At 39.1% G+C, this 13,363-nt stretch overlaps 1 protein-coding gene across 1 annotated transcript in view; it reads left to right on the plus strand.

The window, feature by feature from the left end:
* The window catches only part of LOC103591265 (staphylococcal nuclease domain-containing protein 1), a 354,022-nt gene that overhangs the window by 188,425 nt on the left and 152,234 nt on the right, over nucleotides 1–13,363 (plus strand). The window contains exon 6 of the mRNA XM_008573683.1: nucleotides 10,219–10,360. Within this exon, the coding sequence (XP_008571905.1) occupies nucleotides 10,219–10,360 (142 nt within the window). The remainder of the gene's footprint in view (nucleotides 1–10,218; nucleotides 10,361–13,363) is intronic.

Consider the following 13,363-nt stretch of genomic DNA (forward strand, 5'->3'; position numbering starts at 1 on the left):
TTTTTTTTTTTTTTTTTTTTTTTTTTTTTTTTTTAGGGGGTTTAATTTTTTTTTTTTTTTTTTTTTTTTTTTTTTGTTTTTTTTGTCTTTTTCCGTGTCCGGCAACGGATCGCAACCCTCAGTGTTGCCCCCGTACCGGACCGGGGACCAGCAACGGGATTGCAACCCTCGGTGTTGCTCCCGCACCTCGCTCAGCCAGTGAGCGGGAACCGGTCTGTATGTGGGATCCGAACCCTTGGGCGGGAGCGCCGCCGCGCTTCCCAAGCGGCGCACTTATCCAGTGCGCCACCGGACCGGCCCGGGTTGTAAGTTCTTTTCGGGACAGTCACCTTCTATGTTTTTTCTATGTTTTATTCTTAATTATACAATCAGTACCCAGGACAGTGTCTGGCACATAGCAGGTGCTTAGCAAATATTGTTGGATGAATGAATGCTATCGATTGCTGTACTATAATTGATTTAATCAGCCTTCTGTTGTTGGATATTGGGGTTATCTGAATTGTTTTTTCCTATCATAAACAATATCAATTTACATTCCGTAATTATTTTCTTCAAACAATTCCTAGGCATATATTTTTTATAGCATAAATATAGCACATTTTTTTTAACAACATCATTCTACACATCTATTGAGTAAAATGATTGTTTTTTTTTTTTAAAAAAAGATGACCAGTAAGGGGATCTTAACCCTTGATTTGGTGTTGTCAGCACTACGCTCTCCCAAGTGAGGTAACCGGCCATCCCTATACAGGGATCCGAACCTGTGGCCTTAGTGTTATCAGCACCACACTCTCCCAAGTAAGCCACAGGCCAGGCCCAAATGATTGTTTTTAATTTGGTGCATTTATTGTTCTTGAAAACACTGACCAATTGTGTAATTATCTATTTCAACTAACTCTTTAAAAATGTAAGGTTTTTAAAATACTGATTAGACATATGTAATAAAAAAGCTTTCATTTAAGGTTTATTGGACCTACTACACTGGTATGGCTGCTGGCAAAAATGAATGTTCAAAGTACTTTTAGGGGGTGTTGAAACTATTTTAGTCATCTAACTTTTATTAGCATTTATTTTGAATTTTTAAAAAACTCATGTCGTAGGGTACTTGCTGACGTTTTTTTCCTCTATTCTTTTCTGAAACTGCGTTCTTGTCTGGCGTGGGACAGAGTTTACCATGACATCAATTTCCTTACTCCTGAGTTTTTGATTTGCCCATGAAATGAAAACTTGAACATCATCAGAGTAGCTTTTAAATTCTTTACTCTGCACATTTTCAATTATGTCTCAAGCTATTTTCTGGTTCTATAATAAATTCTTACCTCTTGCCTATAGAGAGTTGAGAAGTGATGAAAATTAATCTAAAACTTTTAAAAGTTGTTTTAAATCTTAGCGTTGTAATTGATATCCAGAGTTATAGACTCTAGCTAATGTGCTTTATCCCATATTCTCAATGCCACATAACATGAAGAAGCTATGTTTTTAGGCCAGTCTTATGTCTCAATTTTGAAAATGTTTATTGTGATATTCCAATAAAAATCCATTATCACAAACAAAAAAAAGAAAGAAGGCTTATTATCACTTGATTCTTAGAAAAGTAACAGCAGAGTTGTTAAAAGTCTAAATGGCCTTTTTCTTTCTTTTTTTTTTTTTTTTAAAGATGACCGGTAAGGGGATCTTAACCCTTAGCTTGGTGTTGTCAGCACCATGCTCAGCCAGTGAGTTAACCAGCCATCCCTGTATAGGATTCGAACCTGCGGCCTTGGTGTTATCAGCACCACACTCTCCCAAGAGAGCCACAGGCTGGCCCTAAATGGCCTTTTTCTGATATCCCCATTGGGTTGTTTTTATCTTTACCAGTTCTAAGTAGAAATGCTGCCTTTAACTATTTTCCTATATATTTAGTGGTTTCTTTGATACAAATTGGAATGTTTACAATTTGAAAGAAGTACATAATTTTAGTGAATATTTAACCTGAAAATAATTAGGAGGTATACCCCCCCTCAGTGTGTTAGGTTCCCCTATAAACATTGTTTTCTGCCTTTATTTTTGAGTAGGTACAATTAGGTTTCATAATAAAATAAAATTTTCTTTACATCATAGCTGAAGTATTTAGTGGTATCAATTTTGTGTATTGCTATGCTGATGAATAATGAAAGGAATTTATCTCTTGTTTCAAAGTACTCATGAGTAGGATAGTCCTTCTCTTGAATAAAACTACAAAAGCAATTCTGTGTTTATTTACCTGACCTTAGAGAGATAAGACATTTTCTCCATGAAATAAGAACAGGATTTTTTTTTTTTAAGGAAAAGGAAGTAAACCAAGAAAGCAGAATGCATGGATTCAGGACAGGGATGTAAATGGAATTTTTAGGGTCTTGGTGAAAGAAAGCCTAGCATCCCATCATGCAGAGGTCAGCAGGAGGACTGGACAGCTCCTGGGAGGAAACTCTAATTAGAGAGGTATTATTTACAAAGTCATAATGTTATAAACACTGAGTGTCAATTTCACCAAAAATTGTAATAATAATCTGTTGAGAAGTTAGAGTGTGGAAAAATGGGAAAAGGGACAGTTCGGGATGAAGTAGGGGCAAGAAGAGGTGGGATTTATTTGTGGAAACTTTTCTGGATACCATAAAATGAGCCATAAATACCATAAATTTCAGATAGTTCTGTGGATTTCTGGTAGGCTTGAGGACGTACGTTGCTTAGCACCTTTGGCACTGCCTTGATGGCTACATTTCATCCAAGTTAGAGAAAGAGGATTGAGGAGAGTAAGAAAGCAAGTTTATACAGGAGTACTACAAAAAGTTCGTGGAAATATTGAGTTAAAAAATAATAATACAGAGGGCTGGCCAGTTGGCTCAGTTGGGTGATAACAACAAGGATAAGTGTTTGTATCCCCTTACCGACCAGCCACCAAAAAAGAAAAAAGATAATATAGATCCATCATATAGTTGCTACCTTATTCTAACTAGGTATATATGCACTTTCACCCTTTTTATGAGGCACAGATATACCATCATCTGCGCTTTCTGTGCCTAACTTATGCTACAAACAACAGTCTTTCTTATAGAATAAGGCAAGGGCATTGTATTTCCTGTTGATGATAAAATGCAGATTTTACCAGTAGAAGACAATGACTTCATTTCTAAAGGTTAAATTGAATGTTTTTCATAGCATAATTGCAGCTGGTTAAATTTGGGAAACTGAAAGTCATTCAGTCTGAGCCTGTGTGGAATTTTCATTTGATTGAGAATTGGATATTATTTTATTCACGTTAAGCCATATCACTTGATTTTGTTTCCGAGTAGAAAAGAAATGTCAATAGGCATATGTACTTAATAGAATTTTTCTTTATTTGAACAAAACATGTTCAAATAACGCTGTATGGCCAATTAAAGATGACCTCATGCTCCTGGTGCTTTCTTTTAACCATTCCCTAAGAATTGAGACTTTTTTATGCTGCTTTTGGTACACCAATAAGGTTTCTTTTTTCTATGCTTTTCTAACCTGAAACATCTAAACCGTTTTCTGCTTAAATTTTTAAAAGTAGTTTAGTACATTGGAGAGCTAATTATATTGAAGTAATTGATCTGAAACATAATTTCTGAGTGGTTAATTTGAACTTCTTATTCTTCCTGAGCTACTTACAAACTAGTTCACTGGGGAAAAAAGTTTTCTTGAGTTAAAATGTTGCATATCCTATACCCAGGTCATTTTGTTGTCATTTATTTTTTAAATTAAGGTTTAGTGCATATACAGTAAATGTATCATTTTAGCATATAATTTTATGAGTTTTGACATGTACATTTGAGAAACATGTACACAACACATATGACCATCACCACAGTCAAGGTAATAGAACCGTTTCATCATCCCGAAAGGATTCTTCTGTCCCCCTTGAGTCAATCCCTTATCCCTGGCAACCATTGATCTGTTTTCTGTCTCTGAAGTTTAACCTTTGCAAGAATGTCATATAAATGTATTCATGTATTTGAGCTTCATCCATTTTTTTCCTGTATCATTTCTAGTGCAGAGTATTATTCCACTGTGTGAAGTACCACAGTTTGTTTATCTAGTTGAATATATAGGTTATTCTCAGTTTTGAGTGGTTATGAAGGAAGTCCAGGCCATGTTCTGGGAGTCCTTAATCTGTTCCTGCAACGTGACTTTCTTTTAATTGGGCTGCTATGATTGTCAGTCGGAATGCTGTTTTGCAGATTTTCATTCTAAAAACAAGGATGTGCCTTCTCTTCTTAGCATTTGACAAGTCCTGCTTTATTTTCTCAGTACTGTACGTTGTGGAAAGGAAATAGATGGTGGGCAGGAGCAAACCAAATAAAAACATTTATAGATGCCTGTCCTTTGTAGGGCTCATGAGAGCAGGCAGATGCTTAAGGTTGTAGAAGACTTAGTTCCCTTCAAGTTGATTACGGAGTCATTTTTTCCCTCCGTGTTGGGAGACGAAGCTGCAACTTGCACTAGCATGCTCTGCTGCTTTTTCCTTCCAATGCAATGAGCATACCATCCCGGCTCCTTCTGCCCTTTGGAATGACCTTATCTCGAAAGTCCCCTTTTGGAAACTTAGCCAGGCTGTCCTCCCTTAATAATTGGTAAAGGACTAGAGTCAGGAAAGAAAAAGGTTGTGCTGTCTGTGGAGGACACCTCCACGGATTAGAATGCCAGCCTCCCAAGCTCAGGGCTGACTTCCAGCTTAGTGCTCCTGCAGATGTCCTCTTGACTCGTGCTCCCAGGAGTGGAGCCCAGAGCCTGGACTGTGATTTCTGCCACACTCTGACATGTTGGAGGCCTGAGCAAGGCACTGTGCCAACTACGCGAACAGTGTGAGAAATGGTAAACCGCAGGCAACACTTAAGGAAATATTACTCATGGCCTAGCTTCAGTACCGTTTTTTTGGTTGCAGGTTTTTTTGCTTTTTGTTTTTGTTTTTAGTCAGGATGTTTTTCTCCAGGGTTCTTTCCTGTGTTCACTTCGTTTCTGTTAAGCATGCAACTCACTGAAGTTTATGCCCGCCCCAAACACCCCTCATACACACCTCACCATGAAATACTGATAACCAGCCAGGGAAGGTTGGTTTCAAATTTTTAAGTCCTCTGTGGTAACACAGGAGCTGGAGAACATTCCCAAATGTCCTACCCCCCAGTGTCTCATTTATTTCAAGAGATTGTCATGCTGTATAGCTGGCTCCTCAGAGAGAATCATAAACTCGTTCTTTGAATTAAAATGTCAGCTGGGGCTGTAGAGCCTGGGATGTGGAAAGGAGGAAGAGTGTGGAGTAATGGATGACTTTTTGCCTTCCTGGTAGGAGATGTAGTTGTGATTTGTCTTCCACATAGCTGCAGAAGTAATTCTCCTGGTCTGCACAGCCCTGAAAAGATAGATAACTATGACAATGAATGATCACTATACACCTTGAAATGAGAGAGCACATTTGCTTCAGTATCCATAGTGATTAGTTCTGATCGCCACACTCTTTTATCTTTATCTGTCCTCTTGTTCACAAGGATTTTGCAGCATCCACACTAAGATTGGTTGGACCCAAACAGCTTTGTGTTCTGGAGTCCTTTATCCTTACATTGGCCCTGGTGGAAGCTAGTAGTACAGTCAGCTCTCATAGGGAGGAAACATTCTGGGGTGGGCAGTAGAGTACATGGTTGTACCTGCAGGAATGTTCATCAGTGTCGATGCTTCTTACAGTTGAGTTTCTCAGTGCTGGTAGAGTACCCCTGTGGTAACATAATAAGCTCTGCGTGTATTTGTTTTTTGTTCTTTTTCCTATGATGTTAATCAAAGAGTGATTGTGATGATAACTAATTAGTGAGCTTCATTATTAACAGTTCCCATTTGAGACTTGCACAAGATAATCCTAAGTGGTTAACTAATAGGTTTACTCTATTCACATTTCCCTGTGCTGTTTTGTGTGCTGTGATGTTTGCCTCTCACCAGTCCTTTCTAGCTTCATACCTACTGTGTGGGAATTTTCAGTGGAAAAATCATAGGATCTACTTCGCTAACATCTAGTGCATTCTAACAGCCTAAAACCCTGTTCTTGAACTCATAGAACTTTGATTTCTGTAAATCCTGCCCTTCTAGCATCCAGATGGTCTGCCTAAGTAGTGTTCTCTTGGACAAACTCTGGCCTGTGTATGCTACATATGAATTCTAGTTCGCCTTCTCCCCCACTCTCCCACCCAATTTCTCCACTCCCCCAAACCTGATAATTCATTGTACTAAATTATTTTAAACATGTATTTATATACACAGCAAGGTACTTTGTAGAGATGAGTTGCAGCTAACTGCCGAAGGGGATTTCATATAGCCACAGACAAATTTACCCACATTTGAGGTTTGGCCTGAGAAGCCAGAAGTAGGGTCAGAGTGGGGGTGTATAATTAATGTGTCTTTACAGCTTTTGCCTCTCTAAGGATCATCCTATCTTTCTTAAGGGTCCTTTAACACCCTTTTCCTCTAAGTTTGAGGTATAGCTATTCATACCCTTTAAAACGAAGTCACCCCAGACACATTTGTTGCATCATTACTTTCTCAATTTCAAGGTGCATTGAGGAGGCAGAAACATTTCTTAAAGAGATGCCATCCCACAATAGCAGGTTAAATATAGCTAATGCAACCTTAAATTAGCTTTTCTAAAAGTACAGAAAAATACTTACGTGTGTTTTGTTGTGGAGCACAGGTAATGTAAAAACTACCAGTGCAACAAAAAAAAAGACTTCTCTGCTCAGAAATACAGTTGCTTTTTGATTATTTACACCAGTAGAGGGGAATATTGGTATAGATAGCAGAAAACCATAGCTAATTTATCTACTTGGATTCTCAAAGTCTTGAGCCAAGGTAGTGCCAGACAACTATGGCAAATAGATTCCCAGACCTTGTATAAATAAGCCATGCCATAAGAAACCTGGGGTTAAGAGTCTCTGCATATAGATATCTCTAAGCAGGAATATTTGATGTTACCTTGAAAAATGGCATTCTGTGTAATGAGTCCCAGTGTTGTTATCTCTTTCAGTCTAAGACCTTTAATCTTTATTTTTAAAAAAACATTTAGTTGTTAAAAATTTCTAAAGAAATTTTAAACTTCATTAAATCTCAGTGAGTCCTCCTTCAGGATTTTTGGAGGAGAATTAAAAGTCATATTAATGACATCTTTTTTTTTTTTTTTAATTTTGGCCACATGGACTGGAGACATCTTTTCACTTTATCTTTCTTTAGGTTTCACCTGGCATCTTCAACTTCTTAGTTGGGCCCTAAACTTTTCTCTGTTATACTTTGTTCCTCATAAACAGGTTTTCTCTTATTTACCTTTTATTTACTTTTATTAATCCTAGAAATGTGTGAAGAGACTGAAGCACATTGCTATACCTGCACAAGCTCTTTGGAAGGCAAATTGCTTAACCATGTTCAGTCAATTTCATACCTTCAGTCTAATGCTCTCCAAACTGAGGTATTTTGGCCAGCTCTTTGTTCTGTTTTATAATGATTTAATCAGAATTTCTCAAATAAATAATTTTCATAACTGTAATAGCAGGGAATGATTTATAGCTACATCACATGAGGAAACTAGCCAATCTTCCCTACCTATCTTTTCATTTAATCCACTTAAACAAATATTAAAGGCCTCAAGAATTTTTATATCGAAAGGGAATATGCCCAGCAAAGAAATACTTGAGATGACAAAGAAAGACACACACCATTCTGTGGCTATAAGTGAGATTTGAAAGAACTGACATCTTTTGATTATTACATTCAATTTAATTGACTTTGTAAGAACTTTTCATTCTTAAAATTCTGTCAACTTGGATGAATTGTCCATCTTTTTTCTTAAGGAATAGTCCGTGGACATGTCATCTTATCCAAGCCTTTGGAACACTTGCTCAAGAAGATGGAGAGTTCCATGTCTTACCTTGTAATTTTGTGTCTGTAAATAAACATGACCAGTTCTGATAGGCTTTTAAAATTTGCTCTCATGCCTTCAGTTCTCACAGTTAGCTTTCACTTTTAATCTTTGCATGCCCTTCTATCTTCCTATATGTCATTTCTGGAATAGGGCTGTTGAGTTGTGGGATGAGACTTAGGAGGAATCAGGAACATATACTCATTTTTATTACATGAATAGCAATAAGGTCCCTGTGATTCTCCTTGATTGTTCTCAGTCTGAGTAGGTCTCTTGATAAAGTAGGTAATAATTTAGCAAAAGGGGAAGAGTCTGCTGTGACTTCCTTGTTAGTATTAGTATTAAAGGCATGCCTCTGTGTGTATATGTATGCTTTTGTTGTTCTCATAACCTTTTTTTTTCCTTCAGATAAATACATCAAAAAGACAGTTATGAGCAAAAGTCTATTTCTAAAAAATATAGATTACTCCAGTCATGAGGAAAAAGACCTTCTCTCCAGAGACATTAGGTTACTTCATGATTTACGATAATCAATTTGATAATTGTTGTTGACTTACTGGTTCAGCTCATGAATAATGTCCCAGATTTAGACTAGTATGGCAAAAGGATTTTAATCAGGTAGTGCTTTCTTTCCCATGGAACATTTGTCTTGCTTGACTGTTCTGGACTTCAGCCAACTGCCAGAAAGGCATTTTTCCTGCTGCATATGTATAGTAGAGTATATGTTGCTTAAGTGTTCTGTCAGGGAGTTTCCAACCCACTTTAGCTCATTGTTACCATATCTTTTACCAATGTGCCTTTAGAGACACTGAGAATCTGTCTGAGGGAAGGATGAATGTCATTACTATAAATACTGTTTTCATCCCAGCCTATCTCACTGCTTCTAAATGAGAGGACCCCCTTTGGCTGCTTCAAAAACTCTCAAATACGGGATGGCTTGTTAAGTTTTCATTATCTAATGTGTATTAATTTAGATACAATAGCTCTATTGCTAGGAGAAAAGTCGGAAAGGAAGAGCTTGGCTGAGTGCAGACTGCTTGTGTTACAGAAGTCAGGAAAGTGTGTAGAACTTGCTGTCCTCAGAGGGAGTTTACAGTTTTCCTGGCTGGGCTGAAACCCTCTGAAATTCTGACATCCAGTGACTATTCCCCCAGCATATGCGATGAGATATTTTGATGCTTGCTTACTCTGTCATCTGTTTAATTAGCTTCAGAGACTGAAAGGATTTGAAGTCCGTTAGCCCTTATGTGGCTGACAGCTCTGAGGTTCAAAATGTTCACAATTTGGTACTCTTGAGGGTAGAATTCATGGACTTGTGTTGATGTGTAAAAGAAGTTTAAAAACTGCTACACTGTTTTATGTGTTTTTATTATTTCTATAATTTTTTTTGCTGCCATGACGTGCTATTTGTCTCCATGGAGCACGTCCTGGTGGTCTAGGTTTCCCTGGGTACACACAGTAGGCCCCAGGTACTGTCTCCTCCCCGAAGTGTACGTAGAGCAGGAGTCGCCGTACTAGTGGCCAAGAGGTCTGGGCTCTTCTCAAGGTTAAGAAACAGCAAGGTCCAAACCTTTTCTTTTTTTTTTTTTTTTTCAATTTTTATTGAATCATAATTGATTATACATATTTTGGGGGTTCAATGTTGACATATGTTGATCAAATCAATATTAGTAGCATATATATTGTTACAAATTGTCCTTATTTCTTTATGCCCTTTGTTTGATCTCTCCCTATCCCCCTCTCTGACACCCCCAAATCTTATATAATGTATTTAAGATTGAAGATGAACTACTTTTGGTTTTTGGAAAGGGTTTTAGGAGCTGTATGACACAGCCTGGGCATTACTTTATTTATTTATTTTTAATGAAAATCAAAGGTTAAATTAACCTCCATAAAGGTTCGTATCTTCTGACTCCAATTTTATGTTAAGAGGAAGATGAGTTCTTCTTCCTGTCCCAGAGAAGGGGTGAAATTCTCATTTTCCAAGCACCCTTCCAACTCGTATACCTTCTGAATGCTTTCCTAACTTCTGAATGCTTAGTCACTGAACAAAGGGAGGCATCGAGTCAATGAGGATGTTCTGGAAAGCATTGGTTAATTGTACTTCTTCTATTGAAGTCACGTGAACAACATATCTATGTCATGGTTTCAGAAATGTCTAATTTGATAGGGTTATTTGTTTAGCTCCCTGTGGTCTGCCAGACTTTTTGCCCTAGACCAGAGAGAAAAGAAACATTTACTTGGGTTTCATTATTTTCCAATGATTATTTTCTCCTTTTCTCCATCAGGATACCCAAAAAGCAAAGCAATTCCTGCCCTTTCTTCAGCGGGCGGGTCGTTCTGAAGCTGTGGTGGAATACGTCTTCAGTGGTTCTCGTCTCAAACTCTATTTGCCAAAGGAAACTTGCCTTATCACCTTCTTGCTTGCAGGTAAGTCTTTGTGTCTTATGTTACTCTGAACATTGTTCCTGGAGCTCAGAAGTCATCCCTGGATGTCACATGCCCTCTTTTCTTTCCCTTGTGTTTTATATAGGCCTAAATGCTTTCATCTCTAATTGAGATATGAACATGGAATTTCTAGATTGATCCCCCGTCACTGGATATCTAGCACTGTACCCTCTTCCTATTCCTCATTTCCACCAAGCACAGGGCATAGGAATAGAATGGCTTAAAAGACAGCTTATAACCTCATACAGCTCGAGTGAAGAAAATTCCAGACCTAGAAAAATATTAATGATGGAATTCTCACAGTTGGTATTTCCCACTTGAATTAGACTGCCCCTTCCACATTAGTCATGGGCAGGGTTCAGAGGAGCTGAGACACCCTGCCCTCGTAGATCTCCAGGCAGTCCCATCTGTCTCTCTTTTATGTTCTTCAAATGTCATTAGGATTCCAGTCCTTTAGGAAACTCCAGCCAGGGCCTTACTTTCCCAGGCTTCTGCATTTATAGTATTTCCGGTTGCACTGAAGTGGGCGTGCTAGGGCAAGCCTTCCTCCTTTCTTTGCTGGCTGAATGTGCGTCTCTCTTATACCTGCCTTTTCTAGTAGCTTAATGTTCTACAAGCCAGCAAGACCACATATGAACTATGCTCTTTGAGCAATCTACATTTATACATTCAAGGAGCAAACTGCTTCATTTCTTTGCTGCTGGCAAATAATAAAGTTATTTCCAGTGAGTACTTGGCAGGGACTGTGGTCTTTGCAGTCTTTGCTGTTATTTTACTTCCATACCCCCAGCCCACCCAGCATGCATTCACTTGCAAAGGACGTATTCCGTTGTGTTCCCCAGATGCATGTTCGCTTTCTGCTGCTATCCTTTGCCTCAGCACTTCTGTTGAATTCTCAAATAGAATTTGCTATGAGGGAAGAGAAACGGGAGCTGTTCTTGCTGTCCCCTCCCAGATTGCCTCAGCCTCTTTTTCCTAGAAACCCCCTTTAGTTCCTTGTCTGGATAAGGGTCTCCCTCAGGCCCCAACTAAATGACTGAGTTATGTGCGATAAATCGCCCCTTGAACACCTGACCGGGAAGCTCACTGTGGCTGCTTGGTTGTCACTTCTCGTTGAGGCTCTCTCGCACACTCTCACAAGCTCAGTGATCACTACACAGCTCTGCAGGCTTTCTGAAGAGACCAGCTTAAGGATGACACCAAACTCAGGGTCAGCTATAGGAAAGAAGGGCCACAACTAACCTACACCTTACTGGAGGGCTACACATTGGTGCCTGCAAATGTGAGTTGTGATATACTGAGGGGTGGCATCGCAGTGTGGGAGAGTCCTTTCATGGAGCCATTTACACCCTTTGCTTAAAGCTTCCATACCTGAGGAGTTTCATAGCAGTGAATTCTTGTTGTTACAGAGTTTGAGGTTTATATTCATTCCTCCTCTGCTCCACACCTGAAAAACAAAAGCATCCTTTTGGCAGTGTAGAGCTTTATCCCAGAGGTGAAAAAGAGAAAAAGTAGTATTGTTGCTGGGAAACTTGGCCACAGATCTATAGGGGAAAAAACAGTGAAATTTTGGCTTCCGAACTCAAAACAACCTGAATGGAGCCAGCTCAGAGTATAAACCTATCTTGGCTGGAGTTTTCCTGTGAAATCCTTATAGTTTTACCTTGCTTAGACACGAGCAATCTGATCACTCGACTCTGCATCAGCCAGTTCCCCTGTGTACTTGGCATTATTCTAAGCTTAGCAATTCAAAAGGCATCACCTGAGTTAACTTACATTCTGAAAGATAGATTACACAGTAGCAAACACATCATAAAAATATAAGCTTTTACATTTTTCTGCTGCCATAGTACATGCTGTTACATTATACATACTTTGGTTTCTTTAGAAACGTGTCAAGGATATAGGACTTTTAAGAGAAAGCAGATCTCTGAATCCTGGCTCTACCATGCACAAGCAGGTGACTTTATAGAGGTTATTTATCCTCTTCAAGCCTCAGATTACACATTAGTTATAACTGGAGATGGTTTTCTGCCTCTTAGGATTGTTGGGAGGGCTTAATGAGATGAATCTAGAACAAGACTTCCATAAAGCAGATAATGGATTTACTTCCCCTCACAAGCAGTGTTTTTATAACTAGGTCTTACCTTAACTCTCACTTAGAAGGGCATGGTTGTGCAGCATGTGTGTACATAGCTATGGCTCTTCCATGGAGATTTGAACCTATGCATTATGGAAATAAAGGAGCTGTGCCAGCCTTCTCGTAACTAAGTAAAAAGCTCCCTGAAAGGATGGCTCCTGGATTTTCCTCTGAGACTGTGGAGCAAGGAACTCTGCATTGTCCTAAAACCTTGTCACAAAGAATTCTAAGGTAAGACATGGTCCTAAGTCTCAGGAAACTCTTGAGGGAATACAGACAAGTAGAAAAACTGTAGTGTTGGGCACTAGATGAGACAATAGAGCTATGGACAAGGTACAGAAATAGCACTGAGGAGAGAATGAGAAGTTCTTTAGGTGGAGGTTGGGGAATGCCTCCCTGAGGAGCTGGTGGCTGAGCTGTGGTTTGAAGGGTAAATAAGAGTTTGTTTTGCATGGGAAGGGGAGTAGGTGGAGAGGCACATTCTAGGTAGAGACAACAGCCTGTGCAGAGGTGTAGGGGTATGAAAGTCTGCACGCCTCTGGGCAACCACACACCCTTTGTTATTGCAGGAGTACGATGACTGAGGAGGGTGGGGGTGGAAGGAAGTTGCAAACTCAGGCAGGAGTTACTCTTCCTCCTTTGGATTACACTGTAATCCCTGAAAGGTATTAAACAAGGAAGTGATGTGCTCAGACTTGGGTTAAGTTCACCTTGGTGGATACATTGGAATACATGAGGCAAGAGTCTGGGAGAGCAGTTAAGAGGCAAAAGTGTAGAGGCCTGAAATCTGGCAGTGGAGAAAAGTGGAAGGTTTGGGAAAGTATTGAGGAGGTAGACTTGACAGG

The sequence above is a fragment of the Galeopterus variegatus genome, unplaced genomic scaffold, assembly GCF_000696425.1.
Source record: "Galeopterus variegatus unplaced genomic scaffold, G_variegatus-3.0.2 Scaffold954, whole genome shotgun sequence".
Lineage (NCBI taxonomy): Eukaryota > Metazoa > Chordata > Mammalia > Dermoptera > Cynocephalidae > Galeopterus > Galeopterus variegatus.